Raw genomic sequence first — 21,833 nt, 5'->3', positions numbered from 1 at the left:
TGTGATCAGGAACTGCAAATGGTCAGACTGAGGTCTCATAAGCACATATGTCTATGTGAAATATTACACAGAGAATTCTAGTCACGAATCCTAGAAAATACAAAGCAGTCATCTAGAAAGGCCTATGACTGAAAGAATTAAGATCCTTAGAAGAAGGATTTCCTTACGGAAAGATCTCTCTGAGGTAGTTCATGGGTTTTATATGAAAAGGAATGAAAATCCAGTACTTCCTGAGTAAAGTTAACATACAGACAGCTTAAGTGACTACATAAATTCCAAACATTCAGCTCTTGAGTATAAACCTGATGTTTTAAGGTCTAAAGACAATATACAGTTCAAAAAAACAACACAAAGAACACAACACCCTCTCCCCCCTCTCTCCCCCCAAAAAACAAAGCACCAGAAAGGTGTGAACATTCTTCTGGCACCTACGTAGGAGAGCGTTCAATGGAAGGACCAATAAACTTCCTTTGACTTGTTCATGTACCTTTCTCATTATAACTACCAAAAAAAGGCCACATTATATTCTTTGGCTTATGATAATATTGAAACACATTCTAAGGTTGTATAAGAAGGCCAAGGAAACCAATGATTTCTGACACTAAACTACGCAACAGTTTTTTACCAGGAAGTGGAGAAAAATGATGACGATGAAGAAAAAGGGAGAAATCAAATTTCATACTCCCCAGTTTACATCAACTGTTGAAAAAACTTTTCTTCTATACCATTAACTGACTGAATGCAAATCTTTTATAGACATGCTGATGACACTTAAATCCTGAGCCTAACAAGCTGGATTCATGGAATGCCTTCCTAACTCACAAAACATCGTAGGGAAAGGAGAGCAAGTAGAAAACAGATTATCCTAGGTGTGAGCAAATAGAGATTCTTTTCCTAATTAAACTTTTGGTAAGCCACGATGAAAAATGGACTAATACAGGTACAACAAGTGTTTTATCTGTCTCACAAATGCAGATGCAAAGAGAAGCAGAAAGGTAGCTAAGAAAGCTGATCCCTTCCCTAAACAGCGACAGTGGTGGTTGGGACGTGCTGGGTGAAACCACAGTGCCAGCTGTCATTGATGCTAACAGAAGAATTAACTGTTGTATAAACAAAACCCACACATATATGAGTGGAATTAACATGAGCAGCAACTTGAAGCATTATAACATACAAGTTCTAGTTTAATTTTACAATACAAACAATAAACCTAAATTCCAGGCAATTTACAATGGATCAGAAATAGAGCTCTGCAGAAAAATTAGAGTTTACCATTAGCATTTTGTATTAGAAACCTTTCTCACTATTATATTGTAAGAATTTAAGTTCCATTTCTTAACTGAATGTTTCTTTTAGGCTTGTTGGTGACAAGGTCCTCATCCTTTTGACACAGTTTTGTTTTAAAAGCTTACTTACCACAGGGACATAAATAAAGGTGGTTAAAGTAATGGAAAGAAATTTTAGGAAATTTTTATTTCCTAGTTTTAAATAATGAACTTACCTAAATCAATAGTTGGCTTTCCCCTCAAAAGCAATTTCAAACACTCTGGCTTGTTATACATACTGCAGTAGTGTAGAACTGTATTACCCAATGCTGTTTGTTTGTCCAGGTTTCCACTAAACACAAAAGAAAAAACAATCAAGACAAGTATAGTAGCTGTGCTATTCACTTCAGATTTAGCATACCTGTAAACAATAAATTATTAGAATCTTTACAGCACAAATATGAAGTAGGAGAAAGAAGTATTTTTAAATTAAACATAACTTTCAAAGACTATGAAAAATAGTTCCAAGGACACTGGAAATACCTGAGCTGTGATTGAAAAGAACTGTGAATCTACAAATGTTAATTTAAAAAATTAATGAAGTGAAACTCAAATATTCCAGCCTAATCCTCTGTAAGGCCATTCCAGTTGTTTTCCACCCAACACTTTATTGGAATTTCTTTTTTCAAACATGCTAAATTAGCCCAATAAAAATACCTGAAAAATCATCCTGATACAGTTAAAATAGGTCAATAAGTCCTATGCAATCAAGGAAATATGAAAAAGGTGGTTGTGAGAATGAACAATATTAGGATATACACTGAGTTAGGGAAAAACCAGTTGTGAAAAGATGTTCACAGGGCTTTTTAAAAACTGTACTTCCTTCAGTTTTCAAGTTCTAAAACCAGGTTTCTCCAAAAATGTCACTGCCATTATGGGATCAATATAATACATTTATAAAACAGCAAAGCAAAGCTCAGGAGATGACAGCTTTTCCCAGTGTTACCCATACTGAACAGTAAGTGCAGAGCCCACAGGGTTGTAAAGGTGCTCTTAGAGACTGAGACAAAAATACAGACAGCAGACAGAAACACATACAAGACTACAGTTGTCTGAAGAAACTATGAAGCTTCATAACTAAACAAAATAATTCTAAGTAATCATCCAAAATAAAAAATCCTTTAATAATGCTCAAAATAATAATTTAGGCTTCTAAAACATTTCTAAAATTACAGTCTCAAACAGTTTGCAAATATTAGGAGTTTATTTTTTATTTGTTACTTCAATAACACTCTACTATAATCAGCACTCACACTTTTCATTAAGGTTTTTTTACTTCTATGAACACATCCCTTCTCAACAAAGAATACCTCAGTCAATAAACTAGATGTTGAAAATTACTAATTAAGAAGTTAATGCTCTCAATAGCTTTAATACAGTTTATTAAATACTGGAACACCTTTTTCAAAGTCTATCTATAGTCTGTTCATAATTTTCTGATAAAGATCCTTGTTTTCTACTCTTACAATTTCTTTTCATGTGTCCTGTATTTGGCACATTTACTAGCCATCCTTTCTCTGCCTGAACTATTTGTTTGCATTGCTTCATATTGTCATGTGCTCTAAATCAATGCTTTCTTGTGCTCTGCAGAGTTTTTCCTTTCATCCTATTTTTATGTAACTGCTTTCCATGTTTTTAATCTATATGCCTTTCTCTCTCCTCATTAGGAGCACAAAGGTCAACTTGAAGGTGCTAAATTATGCTCTTTTGGAACATATCTAAGGAGAGAGATTACAAGTGATGAGCAAACACCATCCAAGGCACTGCCAGGATAGCTCTGTACATTTACATTTTTCATGCACAATTTAATGATAAATGAGCAATCCATACCAGTTTTGTACAAGGAAGTCAACCAGATGGAGAGAGGTTTGGTCAGCAGTCCGGACTGCTAAATGAAGTGCTGTTTCACCTGGCTCCTAAACACATGTAAACAGAAGTTAGATTTCTGTCTTACTTCTGAAAAGTTTGTAATATCAGACCTAACAAGATACATGTCATTCACTCTTTTACAAATCTTTCAACAGAAAAATACTATTAGGAAATTACGGTGAAAATGGTTATTGCCTTTCTTATCTCTAAAAGACACCATGTGCTTCAAAGGAAATGCCATCCTACTTTCTGAGATCACAGCTTTCTCAAACCCAGTTTTTCCTTTTCCCTGCTGGATGGAACGACCCTGAGAAGCCTTTAACCATTTTAGCTACTAGTAACTAAAAGGGATCCTGTCAGGAACTGAGTGAGTTTACAGTACTTGTTGCTTTATGACACCCTGGTGAGCACCAAGCACAGCCACAATACTATTTCCTACAAAACCAGGGGAAAAAACACCACAAAAATCAGTCCCACATACATTAAATTTCTTACAGACTTGTAGAACAGTTGAAATTGGAAAGGACCTGTGAAGATCATCTATTGCAACCTCCCTCCTAAGCAAGGCCACCTAGGACCAGTTTCCCAGGACCATGTCCAGACGGCTTTCGAATATCTCCAGGAACAGAGAGTCCATAAACTCCCTGGGCAACCCATGCTAGTGCTTGGTCATTTTCACAATAAAAAATGTTTCCTGATGTTCAGAGGGAACCTCCTGTGCTCCAGTCTGTGCCCATTGGCTCTGGTCCCGTCACTGGACGGACTGGAGCTGCCTTCTTTGCACCCTCCCTTCAGGTATTTACACACAATGCTGAGATCCCCCTGAGCCTTCTCTGAGCTGAACCCTCCCCTCAGCCTTTCCTCAGGTGAGGGGGTGCTCCAAACTCTCACGTTTGTGGCCCTTCATTGCACTCTCTCCAGTATGTCCAAGTCTCTCCTGTTCTGGGGATCCCAGAGCTGGATACAGCATTCCGGGTGTGGCCTCCTCAGTGCTGAGTAAAGGGAAGGATCACTGCCCTCGACCTGCTGGCAATGTTTCAGTGCTACCTAGAATAAATACCACTGCTGGCTCATGCTCAGCCTGGTGTCCACCAGGACCCCCAGGTCATTAGAGACCAAGCTAGGTGGGTCCCAGTATATATTGGTGCATGCGTGGTTTCCCCCAGATGCAGGGTCTCCTTGTTGGACTTGAACTGAGTCATACTTTATTTTCTATATATATCATATGCATTAATGCATTTAGATAGAAAAGCTGTTTAATTCCATTTAAAAGTTGCAAAAGAAGTTAATCTAGATCCAGATTTCTTTAACTCCTATTGATCATAAAGGACATTTAAAAAAAGCATATTACAGTATATATACTTAGAATTAAAGTCCAATTTAGAAAAAAGATATTACTTTATTAAACATCAGAGAATTTACAGTGGAGAATGCTGCTGTTAATGTCCTAACCGCAGACCACATTTCACTTGGTGTTCATACCTTTCTAAGTATCACTGCCTGTAATAGCTGAGAAGCACTAAGGAGCTAATTCTGTGCTAACTGCCGTGGATGACAAATACAGAAAGCTTACCCTGCAGTTAGAGAATTTGTCATGTGTTTCCATGATAAGCACTCTGTGATAACTCAAGTGCTGAGACTATATTGAACTTATCCCCTTCACTTCATACAGACACTTCATATTGGTTCCTTTGCCATTTTAGCTATTTTCACACAACTCGTTGAAAACATTCTGTGACATCTCTCCAAGTTGGGTTTAAAAGTGGGAGAAAACATTGCTGAGCAAGTGGTTACAGCATTGATTATCTATAAAACCATGTTATTTTGCTCATAAGCAACATTTCTCCAAGGATAATTGAGATGAACTAGGACTGATTTTTCAAAAAAACCCAAAAACCTGTTACTGACTTCAGAAGGAAGATCAAGTATTCAGAACTTTATTAAAAAAAATAAAAAATAAAAATCTTCTCCTAGTTGAAAGACTGTACTTCTGTAAATGTTTCATCAGAAGTTGTGAGGGTATCAGATTTATTCTTTCCTCATCGACAGTAAACAGAGACTTGTAGACAGTCAATAATGTTTTACTTCCGCAACTATTTTAAAAGCAGGTATGATACTGTCTTTGATGTCAAGGGACCCTGCACTATCAAGTCAAGTCTCCTTTCTCTGGTCCTTTTCCTAAAAGAGACACATTGCAGAACAGGTGCTTTTCAACATATTAAAGTTGCAGCAAGAACAGCACAGGATATCACTATTGCATTTCACACTCCTTTAGACCAACTGATGACAACAGATAGTATTCTTTTCCCTCTGCACAAGGATGTCACACTAAGGAAAAGAAATAAAGCCCCACCATTTTCATCTGTTATTTTGCTTGTTTTAGCATCAAAGGTAGCAGACCCAGGTCCTGGGCACTTTACAAATACACATTATTTAAAATACTCTTTGTTTACCTGATAAGCTTACCTGTCCAGGCTCCAACAGTGGCTCCATTAGCTCTACCCCCTCTGCATAGACTTGAATTAGTGCAAGTAAATCCCTGGATTTGACAGCCTCAAGTAATTCACTCAGTTTAGCTGCTGCAGATGCACAAGTCTTCCTAGAGAACTTATGATCTACATATTTAGCAGTGATAAATTCTTTACGTGCAGTCCTGTGGGGTGTGAAAATAGAGCTTGCTTTAGAAATTTTTAGAAAAATGGGTCAACGATTTTAATTTACAATCACCTTGTCTAACTCAGGAGATAAGAAGGGAAGAGGAAAACTATCTGATAAAAAGTGTGTTATTTATTGTTATGCTTGCAAACAAGCACAAAAGACAGTAAGTACATTGTCAAGTTTATCCTCTCTTCTTGTTACATATGAAAATCACTCTGACTCTGGGGACTAAGACCAAAGTAAAAACAGAGCTGGTATCATTTAGTCCAACTGTGTTTATTATCTGAAGGGATTCTATAAAACTCAAAACCATTCAGGATTCAAATAATGAACCTTGAAACCCAAACTCAAAATATTTCTACATTGAGAAGCTGAGGTAGCTAAAATGTGGCTACATAACTTCTAAGAAACTCCACAGTTGGAGTAAAAATCCCCACTATTCTGCCATTCTAGCCTTCCTCTAGCTTGGTTACTGTTTAAGACACTTTACATCAAATATATATTCCACAGTAAACTTAATGTTAAAGCTTTTAGAGATTAAAGACTTACATATCACTTGATGGACTGGGTTTAGGTGAAGGACTAGGTAAATTCCCTTCCATAATATCATTAAAACTAGTATTTCCTACATTCTTGGCCAGCTGAAATCAGAAAAAGAATAAATGACAGTGAGGGCTTTTGGGGTCTAACAGAAATCTAAACAATGGACTATTAATGTGCCTTTTCCACACTACTAATAAGAGATGGAACACGCAGGACTGCAAAATGAAAGCACAATGATTGTATGTAAATATAGAGCAATTAAATAAAATTTTAAGTGTAAATTCATCTCAGAACTTGTATGATAGACTTCACAGTCACAGCTGATTGCATTTCAAGTCAATCTGCCTCCAATGCAAAAGCCAAAATGAGAATGAGGAATCAGCAGCATGAACATTGAAATGGTGCTGGTACACTGATCAGGAAGCTACTTTTAGAAAGAAGCTCAGACCTATTGAAGGTCAGGCTTAGCAAAATTTGATTTATATTAATAGTAACTTTCCAAACAACTCAGTATTTCAAAGAGAGAGCTAGTGCTAATGTTGAATCTATACCCAAATCCAGAACTGCCTTCTATCTTCTCTCAATTTTCCCGATCAAAATTTCTATAACAAGTATCTTCTCTCAGGCCAAACACAGTTGGGGAGAGATAAACCTGCTACAATTGTTTATTTTTTCTTTCTCCATTTTTTTTTTTTTAGTAGTCTCGCATCAAATTCCTTTCATAACTTTAATATTATAGGGTTTCTTTCACCAAATTAAAAGATTCATCCAACATTTTCCTGTCAAAATTAGCAATAGTCATTCTCAATTGCCAAGTTAAATTAGCTTTCCTTTGTTTTAATTGCATGAGATTTTAGACTCCCTTGATTTAGGGTCAAGGTCAGCTATTGAGAGACAAAATTCTGATGGCACTAATCACAACAGATATCAATACTCATTCTGCAAAACTCCAGGAAATGAACAAGAGAAGTGAGAAATCACCAAAACTATCAATAATAAATAATATTATGGAATATAGAATTATGCTCCTATCAAATACATACAAAATATGAAGGAGGTGTTCTACAAAAACACATTCTTGAAAAAAATTAACTGTAAATTATATATCTCAATGCTTCCTATACATATGTCATCAGTTGTCTAAAAAAAAAAATAAATCACCAAAAATCATCCAAATTAAAGAAACTTACCAAGAGTTCAGATGTTCCTAATTTGTCTAATTCCAAAGACTGGATTCGAGAAATATGGACACCCATTTCTCTGTGTATTCCAGAACACTCAATGCAGGTTAAAATGCCCAAATTAGTTGATAGCCATGTTGGATCTGAAGAATGAAAAACAACATATTTAATCAAAGTACAAGAAAAGGTTTTCAGTGGTGGTAAGAAATCCCAATGTATTCTGAAATGATTCCTCATTTAATGTTTTAAAGAATGGAAATGTATGGAATATTCTTAGTTTTTTTCTCCAAACTGTAGTGCAAATTTAACCACAAATTGCTACCAACAGACTTAAGTTTTTCAGATTTAAAGACAGTCCCAAAGGCACTGAATTTAGACTTATAAATTCATACTTAATGAATATATTTCAATACATTTAGGATTTATTCCCTGTACAAATAACATAAGGCTTTTAATTCCTGTTTTTGAAAGGAACAGATCTCCTAAATTTGACAACCTCTGAAGTTTTGAAATTTACTTCTTAAACTTTAAACAGTCCTTTATAAAAGATTGACCATATAATTTTTCAGTATGTAAAACAGCAGTATGTTGTAGAAAATTTAAGGAATGCTAGCTAGTCCAGGAACAAAAATAAATAAATAAATAAATAAATAAAAATTGCTGTCATGGAAGAGATCTGCATGAAATATTAGAATAGATCTTATACTATGAATGCTACATAAGAAGCATGACCAGTTTTTAAGGAAAAGGAAAAGCTCCAGACACACTTTGTACACATACATGTCTTCAAATTAATCTCTTCCTTGACCTTAAATAGTAAGCGCTGAAGCATTAGGTCAAGAGTTTTAAAGCAGCAAGCTGGGGTGCAGGAGTGAAGCTTAAAACTTCACTATAAATTAAAAGATGAATGAGAACTGTAGTCTGAAGTTTCTGTAGCTTTACATAATGAAATAATTGAATGAACTGATTCCAGGATTTGACATAGTTATATCCCAGTTTGTATTTTTATCTTGTTATTTCTTATTTGGATGAGCAAGCATCTGCAAGATACATACTATCTACTCAGTTCCAAATAAGCATCACCTTCTTGAAGTGTCTCTTTAGATGAGAAAGCTGCAACAGCTGCCAGCTACCAAACCAATTCAGTTGTGCTGGGTCAAGCTGCCTCCACTCAAGCTCTAAACAACACTTAACTGACCTGTAACTCTGTACTTCTGAAGATATTATCTTGGAGGATTTCAACTCTGGGTTCCATTCTTTGTACAAGACTACTTATTCCAGCTCTGAATAGTTCTGATACTGCAATGCCAGTAGTCTCATGCCAAGATAAAACCTCAGAGTAAGATCCTGGCTAGGATCAATTTTTCCACAATCATTGTCTAAATATTACTCACTTCTACTTAGTAGCATGCACAGGATCAGTGATGCCAAGCAACTTCCATTCAAGTGCAACAAGCATCTAGACACAGTGCAACAAGAACAGTTCAAACTCCAGAGGGGCTTGAACTGCTGGAAGTAAGCACAGACAACACACAAAAATATTTTAGTGAATTAAACAGAACTAATGTAGGAAAGTCATATTTCTTCTTTTAAAAACAGGCTGAAGACTGAGAAACACATCACTTAGAAAATTAGTTTGCACTCAACAAACACTTCTTTAAAGAAATTATTTAGGTCCCAACAAGATGGTGATGACATGAACAAATTGAGATACCTGGTGAGCCACAATCACAACAGACTTCATTTCCGGGTAATCTCTGTATGTCATCAATAATGGCTTTTGTCAGATCCTCTAAACTGTTTTCCCCTGTGCTCTGCTCTCCACGGAATGCCATATTTAATGCTTCTTCTTTGCTGTTAGTCAATACTGATATCCATCTAGCACAAGATAAAGACCTTAATGAAGATCTGCATTTGCAAATACAAGTTAATCTATAAACTGTAGAAAGGTTGCCAGGAACAAAATATTAATGGGAATATAGGGAAAGACTCTATTGTGGGAGAGACTGAAGAGGGGAAAAAGTGAGAGACAAAAAGGAAAGATTTGAGAAAAGTTAAGTAAGAATGAGAAGAGACAAATAGTCTTAATTATAACATCCCTTTGGTGAACAATTTTAAAGCCAAAGTAGTACAGTTCAAGTTTCTCAAGTAGGCAGAAGCTGTGGAAGAGAAAAGGGGCAATTAAAGCTCCTGTAAACTTAACCACTTTAAAAGGTGCCCAAAATCTTTCTGAAGTCTATCCTGTTATTAAAAGAGAAAATTATAACCCCTACTTTCTCCACTGTGCATCTTTCTCCTCACAGAGGTAACAGCAAGCACCCCTGTGAATATGTTGATGCCCAGTTGCCTTTTAAAATGCAGGTCCCTGTGCACTAATCAGAGTCAGACTGTAATGCCCAAATTAATTGCCATGGCAACCAATGGAGTAAGGCAGAGAGGACCACAGGAGAGTAACCATATCAATAACCAACACAAAATTTTAGGAGCAGCTCTTGACTGCAACAAATCAAGACTCTTTAATGATGTTTCAGGCACCAGTTCCCCTGCCCCTCCCAACCACTTGTTTACAGTTTTTGTTTACACAACAATGTTTTAATTAAAACCAAACACATCCCCTTTTCAGTGGCTGCGGTGCTACAGGTGGGAATAAAGAGGGAAAGCAGTTACATTAAGAACAAGCACATTGCAGATGCAGTGTTGCTAATTTAGAAAAAAAACTTGTTAAAAAGAAATCCTCCCCAGTGTAGTGATTTTAGATGTTTTTAGATCCACTGCAAATATCCTTTTTTACACATAAATATTTTAAATTGGCAGAGTCCTCAATGCATTTCATATTTACAATATCCAGATTGTCTGAAATCATCAGTGTTCTGAAATGTGCTAAAATGGCTGTACATCATACACTTCATGTACCTATTTCTTTTAAATTTTTATGCACACAAAATAATCTGGGAACTTGTACTTAAAAGAAAATACTTTAAAAATATTGAAAAATCAACCTCAGAAACAAAAGAGAAATTTAAAGTCTTGAACACAAATTTGCTCCATAGTTTTCATGTTGAAAACAATTAAATTTACATCTCGTTACATGAGAGGAGCCTACACTAGATGGCATACTTCTGCAATTTTTCAGATGAAATCCAATGCTATTAAAAAAGAGGTAGCAGTGTCTTGCTTGTCTGTTATTATAGCAATGTTTGGTTAAACACACAGAGTAAAATAATAATTAAACTCAGACAGACAACATTTATTCTGACATTTGTTGACAATTTCTTTCAGGGCTACAATTTGATTAGTTTGTTAAAAAGGCAGAATTTAAACAAAACTCAGCTATGCAGTAACCATTAAAAAATTATTAGATGCAATTATAATAAATACAACACAACTGAGCCAGCTGTTAGTTTGATATAGATTTCCTTATTATGAGTATCTAAACTGTCAGAGGAATGATTTATTTTGGTTGCATTTGCTCAGGTAGAAAGAACCTGCTCTTCAAGGCTGCCTGCCACTGGTGTCACCTGTGGGTCAGAGCAAGGGGCACTGCAGTGTCAGCTCTCCCCAGACAGAGCCCAGGCAGCACCAGCACAAGGACAGGCACACTCTCAATGATGGTGCTACTTATACAAGAAGTGCCCAGTTGGTCACCAGGCCTTCCTGCCAGGCTGTGCACTCAAAAATAAACAAATCAAATCAGTAAATACAGGATGTTAATTCAATGTCAATAGTTTATAAAACTGCCTTCTGACTGCTCTTCTTCCTCTTTATCTTATCTGTATTAGTCTTTTTTTTCTTCCTTTATAAAGAAAATGTGTTTGCTTTATCTCACAATACTGCCAGTGCCAAACTAACAGTCAAAAAGTTTCTGGTAATACTTTGTACTGTTCTCTCAAATAATTTTAAAAGTCTTAAATTTCTTTGTCTTCTTGTTTTAGGACAAGAGGAAAAGGCCTCAAGTTGTGCCAGGGGAGGTTAAAATTGGATATTAGGAAAAATTTCTTCTCAAAACGGGTTGCCAAGTACTGGAACAGGCTGCCCAAGAAAGTGGTTGGGCCAGCATCCCTGGAGATATTTAAAAGGTGTGCATACGTGGCACCTGGGGACATGTTTTAGTTGTGGTTGTGGCAGTGCTTGATTAATGGTTAGACTCAATGATATTAAAGTTTTTTTCCAACCTAAACGATTCTACGATTCTATTCTATCTAAGACAATAAAAGAGGTTGTCCAATTGTCAATTAAAGAGGTTGTCCAATTGTCAATTAAAGAGGTTGTCCAATTGTCAATTAAACTTGTTTTTCTGAATCTCAGAAGTTTCTTATGATCCTTTAAGGCATTTTGTTTGCTGGAGATTCCTGGTATGGAAGAAACTCGCAATGATAAACAAAAATCTGGCATCATGGGTGCCTTCAGAAAACAGAAGGAATGTGTTGTCTTGGATGGACCAGACTGTCACTCAGATTCCTCTTATTTTTCTTCAGTATTTTCAAGCCAATAAAAATCCTTCCCCCAAGAACAGCACCCACTGGGTTTTTCAGTCTGCAACAAAAGTTCATCTGTCTCTTCTGACAAGCACTATTGCAACATTGTTTTTTCCAGGTAAACACATAAACAGAACAAGAATAGTATCCTTCAAATATTCAGAAAAAACCCTTTTCGTATGGAAGAAGCAACAGATAGTATCAAGACCTCCCAATTCAATCTTTCCAAAGTAAAAAATGCCTGAGGACTGTTGCTAAAACCTAGACTGAAGTTAGATGTGTGTTTCTTCATAGAAAAATTTCTGAATCTAGCTTTGTTTATAATCCAGGTGTTTCCTGTAGATATGGATATACTATTGACCTTCAAAAAGAGGATAGAAAAGGTCATGTCTGGATTATGTTTGTCCCTATCCACAGTTAAAAAAAAATAGAAAGCAACTATTATTCTCTAAGTTAAAAAAAATAAATCTGGTTATGTTTCTTATAATCTACACATAAAAATATATTATATATGCACATACATAAACAGACTACCCACGCACCCCCTCTCCCAAATACACTGTATTTTATCTACTAGATAAACCAATAATCCACTGGGAATTTAAGGACTGTCAATCTATTCAGACAGCTGCCTGGATAAAAATCAAGAAGTACACTGGACTGAAAGAAGTGTTTAAGGGGAAGCATTAATAAACCTATAAGAATGTAGGCTTCAGTGGCTTTTATTTTAAACCATCTGCTTTTTTTAATTAATATTAATTATTTTTATTTTTAAGTAGTTTGAGGAGCTATTTATAGAAACTGTAAAATGATCACTAAGAAAATGTATGCAGGGTCAGTTGAACTAAAATATAAAGAAATGCATCTTGCTTTTCTCTCTATGTAGATGTGAGTCTGTAAGGAAAATTATTTAAAAATCTATTTATGCATTTCTTTTTCAATTGGTGTATGAAGTAAAAAAGACAGAAGAGAGGCAGCACTAAAACTAAAGCAGAAGGGGAAGTGCTGATCTCCTCTCTCTTGTGACCACTGGTAGGACATGAGGAAATGGAATGAAGCTGCATCAGGGGAAGTTCAAATGGGAGAAGGTTCTTCACTGAATGGGTGGTTGGTCACTAGAACAGGCTTCCCCAGGGAAGTGGCCAGGGCATCAAGCCTGGTGGTGTTTAAGGAGCATCTGGAAAACATTTTTAGCCACATGGTTTAGTTGTAGCAGTCCTGCAAGGAGCAGGGATATGGATTGAGTGATCTTAAGGGTCCCTTCCAACTTGGGATATTCTAGGATTCTGTATTCCAGTACAAGTAATTTTCTCAGCCACTGGACTTTAGAGTGATAAATGAGACTTCAGTGCTTCTAATGGGAAGTAAAACCAGCCTGGAATTACAAAACAGTCCAAGAGGCAGCCCACTAAACCGAATTTATTGAACTGCCAACCAGAAGGATATAACTAATGCATTCTCCGCCTACCTTACTCGTGTTAAGACAAAAACCCCCCAAACAAATCACTTCTTAAAACAACTAATATAGTAAAAGTTAATGCAGGGCAGAGTCCCAAAAACTTACGGCTCATCAGAAATAACAGTACTTTCTTCTTGACTGAGAAAATTACTGGAATAATTAAGTTTCAGGATGAATGCAGCAAACATGACGAGCAAGTCAGCTTCGTACTCTCAGAGCCAACATAAAGCTGTGGAAGACTGGAAGGAAATAGGTGCACAAAGAATTCTCCAGCCCTCTCATTTCACCCATACCTCCCAAGGCTGAGCTGTCAATGCCACTGCCTCCCAACACCACCAAACAAGTGAAATACCCTACAAACATTCCCTGTACCTTTAAAATACACATGGAGCAACAAAATCTGCCATTAGAATACGGATATTTAACAAAAGAATGAGGCAGACTTGCAGGCTCAGGCTTGCTGTCCTCTTCACTGGTAACTTTATTCCTTGAACTGTTGGGTGATGAGCATTAGACAACACACACAACACGTTTGGTGACACACAAAGCAATGTTCAGGAGGAAAAAAATAGTGGTACGTGGCTCTCAGGAAGTAGTTCTGATGCAGCAGGCAGAAAGATTGTTTTAAAGGAAACAATCTAGTTGGAAACATGTATCAATGAAGCAAGTTCCTGGATTCTGAAGTACACAAATATCAGAGATGTGCTTTGCTGTTTATTTCTAGGCCAACAGTAGAAAAGATGCACTGCCTGTACATATTTCCTATGTGTTATATGGAGTTCTTTTACCTATTTATTATTTTTAATTTAAAAGAAAAGGCAGAATCAGGAGTAAAAGAAGTAACTGCAAAACAAGGTTGACAGAGAAGACTTAGGAAGTATTTAAAAATATATCATTTGAATCGTAATAACCTGATATACTATATCATGACAAGCAACTGCACAAAACCCATGTGCTGACAGGATACACAATCTAAGTGGGTTTTTGGTTAGTTTGGTTTGGGTTTTGGTTTTAACATTACAAGGTTTTAAAAGAGCTCTGTAGTGTGACACAAGATAGTTCACATTTGTAGATTCACAACAGCAGAAAAAAAGAGACAGTAGGCACTACTTGTGCAGTACCTGAGAAAACTATTGCCATTGTTTTATACACCTCTATTGGCAAAATAAACTTGAAAAATGTAAACATTCTTACGCCACGTATTCCTGTTCATCTTCTGCTTGGAAGTGGTATGTTCTGTTATCTGAAATAAATAAATACATCTTTTTCATTTGGCACATGATAAATTTTAAAATATCCACATACTTGGTACTGAAACCTATTAGGCAACTAAAGCCTTTAAGAGCAATTGCTCTTAACCAATAACATTAATACCCTAGTCATAGCTATGGAAAAGAATTTTTTAAAAAAACTGAGAAAGATGAAATTCTGAATTTTGATTTGCACCAAATGTATGAATTTCAAGAGTCTTATGTTTAGAAATATTAAAGAAAAATAAGCATATGGATCAAATTTTGCCCTTTCAGAAGTCAAATCTGAAACATAAGTAGGAGAAAAGGGTAAAATTAATTTGTTCCTACAGTAAAGTTTTCCCTCCCGTTGGGTGAAGAAACATCTTTTTACTAAAGAAAGGATGAGACATGAACTGCCTGCTATCTCCCACATTCAAAGGTTTCATAAACTGTCCTTGTAAATCTAGAATGTTGATTAATAGTACGTATGTAATGAGCGAAAACACTAAGTCGACTCATCAACTTTAAAAGTGTTTTTAAAACCAGACTGGATACAAATGCCTGCTGTACAAGACCAAAAGTGGAAGAAGGGAAATCACAGGAGCTGTAATCATGAGAAGACAAGTCACTCCCAATTTTAGACAAACAGAAGCATATTTCTAAAGTGGGATAAGAGAACAAGATAAATTGGTTCTCCTTGCCTTCCTCATCCATCAAAAAGCACTCAAAAAGCAGAACAGACAGTGAAGGAAAAACAAGATGAAGCTGAAGGTCTTTGCCATTTCCTGGTGAACATAGCACATTGCACTAAGCTGTGAACCATCCCTCTGAACCTAGGAGAGCAGCACATATGCTGTATTTCATGGCTTGTCACAGATGAACAGCATTTCTCTTACATACACACAGAACAGGTTCTATATTCATTTGTCCATTCAACCCATCCTCAAAACTAGAGGCTCTGAACACTCATGAGGCACTGCACGTGTCTGGATACAGACCTGAACTTTGAGCTCTAGCCCTCATGTTTACTCAAAGCCTTTTGCAATGACATTTTCAGAAGTCTCATATAATGCAAGATGGTACTGAAGATGCTACATACGTGATATTAGATCAAAAGACTTCTTATCTTCAGCATTTGGCTTCACCTGGCAGGTCAATAAATTCAATTTAGCTGGTTGCCTGTTGGACTAAAAAGAAAATTTATTTTACTTTAAAAAATGTATTGATTTAGGATTATTTTCCCTTTCTGGGGAGTGGTCATGCATGATATTAATTTATAGCATGGACATCCACACATTTACATCCACAAAATGGTGGAGACAAGCATCCCTTTGTCTGACTTGGTCTGTCAGAATGGACACACTGCTAAATCTAAACAAAATTAAAATCCTCGTGGCCACTCCTTCTGACTATTTGAAGGGGATTAAAGGAACAAACCTTAATGTACAATATGCTAATATTACAGAGTTTTTATTGCATTTCATAAACAATGGTAAAACGATAATGTAGTTTTTCATTACAGAATGCCCATAGTCCAAGTTTCCTCCCATTTTAAATAAATCAAAGATATAATTCTAAAACTTTAAAAGGGAAGTGGGAAGCTGGAGATCTGGAGTTTCAGAATTTGGGATAAATACATATACTAATATTCTGTGCTGTAATGAGGTCATCTAAGACATTGTAACTAAATGTATCTTTAAAGTATATTGGGTTTACACAGGTAGTAAACATTCAACACTGATGGTCATCACTGGAATTTGGGATGAAGAAGGAAAAAGGGTGAGGAATTGGGACCATGTCCTTTTATAAGAGTAACTCCTGTTCTCTTGTTTCAGACAAGTTTGTGTTATACTGCCACAAAGCACTTTTAGGACTGCCTCCACCATGACCATGTTGTTGCTACCTCATGATTTAGCATTCCCAGGAAGACAGTTCAGATTCCCAGAACTCACTGTGATCAAAACTTCCCAAACTTTCACACTTTTAGCTGAAAGCATTCAAAATATTAACACATTCACTCATCTGTCAGACTGTGCCAATAATACCTAACATCAACTTCCCAAGTTTCTAAATTTCGTGATACACAGATATACCATGACAATCCCTATAAGCAAAACCAGTTGAAATATTAATTGAGAAGTCTGTTCAATATATTTGCCATTTTCTTATTAAACTACTGATACATTCATTTAAGTATTAAATCAGCTGTCATAAACTACAGTTCCACAGAACTTCAACAGTCAGAAGCTGAAGTGACATCCTTTTTGCAATAGCAAATTAGCAGATTCACCAGGAACAGATAATGTAATTTCCTATTTTCATATAAAGGTATAAAAATAACTTACCGTTGCATGTGATATGGTAAGAATTCCATTTTTAACAGTACACTTCCTTCTTTGCCATACTTTCCTTAACCTACATAAGAACAGCAAGTTCAGTAACTAGACATGACTTCAAAACACATGTTAATCCTATTAACATTTTGAGAAGATTAGCCTTAAGAAACAAGTGGATGCAGTCAAAATTTTACTAAATGCCTCATCAAAAATAACTTGGGAAATTTGTGACAGGTCTTAATCACCTTTTAGAGACTTACAAAGACAATAGTTTTCTTTTAATTATGACTTTATTATTTTATGTTTGTTTCTCATGCTTTATACATTTTCTGTATTAAATTCAGTTCAGTGTTCAGACTTGAACTGCAAAACTCTCGAGTGTTTGTGGCACATGCATTAGGAGAATGTGCCTTAAGCAACCACAGTAGAAAACAATTAAAATTAGTGCAGGAACATAGCTACAGTTTTCACTATTATGTGCTCCCAGAACATACCCATCACTCTTCTTTAAAAGATAACCTTTCTTCTCACTGCCATATTCCTTATTCCCCTGAAGCTGATGCATACTATATCCTCCTTGCCTGCTCTGTGAATCCTAAAAAAAGGCAAAAACACCATTAACATTTTCCTGATGTGCACAGTAAGCTTACCTAACTTTTAAGCCTGTGTTCTTCTCTACAACTTCAGAAATTAATAAAGATTAAAAAAGGAGAGAAGACTCCTACTGTATGTTTTACAGTCATAAGAGAGCTTGCTTTTACATTACGTGATCTTGAACTAACTGTTCAAGATTCAATTAATTCCTTAGGCATTTGAAGTATAGTATGGATGCAAATATACATCTCACTACACTTTTAAAATGTAGATATTTAATATTGTATAATCTTATAATCAAAAACTAAAAGTCTAAGATGACGTTTCAGAAGGAAAGCAACAGAATCCAGCATGCATATATAGGAACACATATATAAACAAAGACAAATGCTAATAATCACTATTTTTTTCTCAATTTAAAAATACATACATAATTCATGAGTTTTAGCAAATGAAGTCAGCTGAAATAACTTTTGGCCTGATCTAGTAAAACAATTAAGTGAAATGTATTAACTTGTTATAAGTACATCAGAAAAAAAAAAAATCCCCAAAAGTTCATTAAAACATTGACTTACTCTCCTAGACTTCGATCACGAAAGGCAAAAGCAATAGAGGAAAGAGAAAGCAAATAATTTAAAACGAGAATTACTATTTATTTAAAAAAAACATGTTCCTTGAAAATAAATTTTATAGCCTGAATATCTGTTAAAATAATGTTTCCCCTTTCTAATGGTACAACTAGAAAGAAGGCAAGAACTACTTTTTAAGGTACATTTGTGTTTTTTCTCATAAAACCCAAAACATCACAACAAAATGTTGTGCAACCTGGCATATATGACACTGGCTTCACACAAGAACTAAGATGACTACAGGATCAAATTTTATTATATCTTCCAGACCTTTAAATTGTCTAAAATGATACCGTATTTATCCTCCAAACTCGAACTAATTCTGAATTTCTATTGAAAAAGATCAGGTCCAAAGTTAACTGTTAATTTTTACAAATGTATATAAAAAGGTATAATTAAGGACATTAATATGGTTTTAAATGTAGCTGTGAAAAAATAATCTGCAAAACATCTGATAATATCCCACCAAAACAAACAAACAAAAAAAGAATCAAAAGAATGGGAAGTTCAGTTACTCCCTCAGCAATAACCTTTCCTCTTTAAAGCAGTTTCTCACTATTACCATAACCAATATACATTGAAGGTTACTCCTTCTTGTTTTATTCAGTATCCTTACAATTGTGTTTCATTTTGTAACAAGTTTGCCACAGAAGTTTAAAGAGAAGTGCTTAGTTAAAACTGGCAGCTGTGGTTGGAAGCAGCACCAAGGATGCTCTGTGCCATGTGCTGCCAATACTGTTCACACCATCAAACAAGTAGCTCATTTGTTATAAGCAAATTTCAAATCCCCATTGGAATTAGAGTCCTATTAGTATTAGCATAGGAAAGAATATAATGAGATATGGTTCTTGTTGCAAAGAGCATATCAGATGGAGATTTGGGGAAATAAATCAAAATCCAAAGAAACAGTTGACAAAACAGACAGAAAGCATGATTCTAGAGATTAGCTATATTTAACTTAAAGCTGTTAAGTTACATTGGTAGCAATAATTATTATACAAAAATAGGCAACAGAAGCTTGTATTAAAGGCCTGTTTTCTTTTAAAAAGTTAAACTTCTTAAGATATAAGCATTTTTAAACACAAAAGATGAAATACTTTACACAATTAAAATTATACTAATACCCATTAAAATATTTTTTCCAAAAGCCTTAAACCACAGTCATTTTCAAAAATCAGATAATTCTTGCACAAAGTAACAGAATCTGCCCTAACTTGATACCAGGGCAGCACAGCAGTGGCCACAAGAGACACTGTATGTACCAGAGCCAATGTAAAATGGTACTTCCCTCAGTGAAGCTACGGCACTGGCACTTCTGCAAAGCCCAGGATTCAAAGATGGTCAAGATATACTTTACTAGGCAATTCCAGTGATTACAGTAATATTTTTTTTCACTGATCAAAGGACAGGAATGCCAGTAAAATGTGTAAGGGCATTACAGATGTCCATCATGCTAAATAAATACCTTGGATCCGTGCAACACAGACACAGGAGTCACATTATGAGATCTCAAAAATGTTGGGACATCTCACTTCTCTAGTGGCAACTCCAAAGAGGTTAAAGGTGGACAAATTTACAATTTGGACAGGAATGACTAGTTTCAACTTCCTTCTCTTACACAAAGGGTCAAAGAAACTTAACACTACACACAACCAAAGCCTCAATTTTATTATTTCAAAATGTTTCCCAGCCAAAGTAATGTTTGATAAGAGTACTTCTAAATTTTTACAAATCTGCTGGAGAAAATCCCATTCATTGCATGTTCTTCAGTAATTCCATTAATCCATAAATTTTCCAGTGGTGAGATTATAATTCACTAATGCAACAGGGAAAATGTATTCTTAATCACAAAGGCCATCTGCTACAATAATAAAGCCCAACTTTATGTACTTGAAGATTTGGATATACACAATGATGGAGACCTGCCTGGTGAAACTCAGGCCACGTGTCTTCAAGCTTTGTTGTCTCTTAACTAAGGAGTAATGAATGCTGACATGCTGCTTCAGGATTAAATACTGAATACCTAAATCACACAATGTTTTATTAAGCTTCTCAATATCTGCCAGTATCATTACACTCTGACTCGTCATGCAGCAGAATCACGAGTGAAAGTCCTCACATTGGCTCTCCTATAATTTTCCTGGATATCTGAGAATCACAAGATTGCTCCTTTTCCTTCTAAGACAAAATTTCAATTCTCTTCAAGTGAAACACTTTATTTATATATTTATAAATTTATATACAGATCTCACACATATAATACACATACAGTTTTTCAGGAGTCCTAGACTTTGTCTACACTGTAATTCCAGTTAGAAAAGTTGCACAGGTTATTTTGGTTTGCCTGTGAAGCTACTTTATTACAACATGTATTTCAGTTTCAGAATTTGACTTGTTTAATTTTTTATATTTTAGATGAGGTTACTTTCCACTGAAACAAAATAATTTTTACTACATATCCAGGAAATAGGTAACAAAACCCCCAATCGTTATATTTCATTTGTTGTACCTCATTATACTCTTATGAGGAACTTCTGTAACCTGACTTGTACCATTGCAGCCATGATGTACAGCACACAGTACTGAAGAACAACCACTCATTTGTCCTACTTAATTTCCAAGAACTGGCTGAATACCCAAAAGGTTGAACTTAACAACACACACAGCATCCAGGAGAGAAGGAGATATTTTTCTTTGCTTTCCAGATAATCAGCTTGTGAAGAAAATATACATGAGAAAAGAGCAAGTCCTGTTCCTCTGTGTGTTGGGAATTGAATCATAAAAAAAATAAAATTAGGATTTAAAGTTATTTCCAAATAGATTTTGAAATCTAATGTTCTCTGTTCAATTTTTTGGGATAAGGATGAAGAAGGAGCAGGAGTTGCGTTCAGAATGATTTAGATAGTAGAGAGATTACAAATGTAATGCTTGTATGGGAAGTTCTGTAAGAGTTGTGGAAGAGATCTAGTAGGTCCATGTGCACATTGGAGATGGAGAGAAAAAAAATAGCGAACACAGCATTAGGAAAGACTGTAAAGTATGAGATAAGGGAAAACTGAGTACTAGAAAGAGTTTGCAGATCTTACAGTACATTGGGATCTGTTCAAAGGTGCTCTGTAGTGCTCCTGTTCAGCATTTGTAACGTTAAAGAAATTCTAAAACCACGTAGAGTGTGTCGTAAGATTGTGTCGTCCTTCAGAACTATGAGGAATATTCTCCTGGCCAAAGTTTAGCCGCTATAAAATGTATACCTAAGTAATATAAGGACATATAGGCAAGTATTCAAAAGAAAAAAACTCACTACTGTAAGGAATTACTCATCCATCATTCCTTATTAACTGTGATTCCACCTGAAATAATTTACTAACTCCAAGTCATGTAACTACACACAGTGGCCCTAATCACAATGTGTTACCTACCAAATTATATGAAAGTCCATTAAAATACTCACCTCAGTTACTCAAGTCTTATATTTTAAGAAATTCCAGAAGAATTCCAGGAAAGTAAAGATTAGTAAACTTTACACCATACA

At 35.5% G+C, this 21,833-nt stretch overlaps 1 protein-coding gene across 6 annotated transcripts in view; it reads right to left on the bottom strand.

Moving 5' to 3' along the window:
* ASAP1 (ArfGAP with SH3 domain, ankyrin repeat and PH domain 1) overlaps nucleotides 1–21,833 on the bottom strand; it is a 148,575-nt gene that overhangs the window by 30,655 nt on the left and 96,087 nt on the right. For 4 of the 6 annotated variants that reach the window (XM_027645560.1, XM_027645564.1, XM_027645561.1 and 1 more), the window contains 11 exons: nucleotides 18,248–18,256; nucleotides 17,573–17,673; nucleotides 17,088–17,157; nucleotides 15,842–15,929; nucleotides 14,705–14,753; nucleotides 9,291–9,454; nucleotides 7,586–7,719; nucleotides 6,402–6,493; nucleotides 5,661–5,847; nucleotides 3,156–3,241; nucleotides 1,502–1,617 (listed from right to left, as the gene is read on the bottom strand). In XM_027645560.1, the coding sequence (XP_027501361.1) occupies nucleotides 1,502–1,617; nucleotides 3,156–3,241; nucleotides 5,661–5,847; nucleotides 6,402–6,493; nucleotides 7,586–7,719; nucleotides 9,291–9,454; nucleotides 14,705–14,753; nucleotides 15,842–15,929; nucleotides 17,088–17,157; nucleotides 17,573–17,673; nucleotides 18,248–18,256 (1,096 nt within the window). The remainder of the gene's footprint in view (nucleotides 1–1,501; nucleotides 1,618–3,155; nucleotides 3,242–5,660; nucleotides 5,848–6,401; nucleotides 6,494–7,585; nucleotides 7,720–9,290; nucleotides 9,455–14,704; nucleotides 14,754–15,841; nucleotides 15,930–17,087; nucleotides 17,158–17,572; nucleotides 17,674–18,247; nucleotides 18,257–21,833) is intronic. The other 2 variants (XM_027645562.1, XM_027645565.1) reach the window with 1 other exon arrangement.

Source organism: Corapipo altera, unplaced genomic scaffold (genome assembly GCF_003945725.1).
Source record: "Corapipo altera isolate COAL_440 unplaced genomic scaffold, ASM394572v1 51, whole genome shotgun sequence".
NCBI classification, from domain to species: Eukaryota; Metazoa; Chordata; class Aves; order Passeriformes; family Pipridae; genus Corapipo; species Corapipo altera.
Note: the sequence above shows the minus strand (reverse complement) of the source record. Positions and strands in the feature narration are given on the sequence as shown.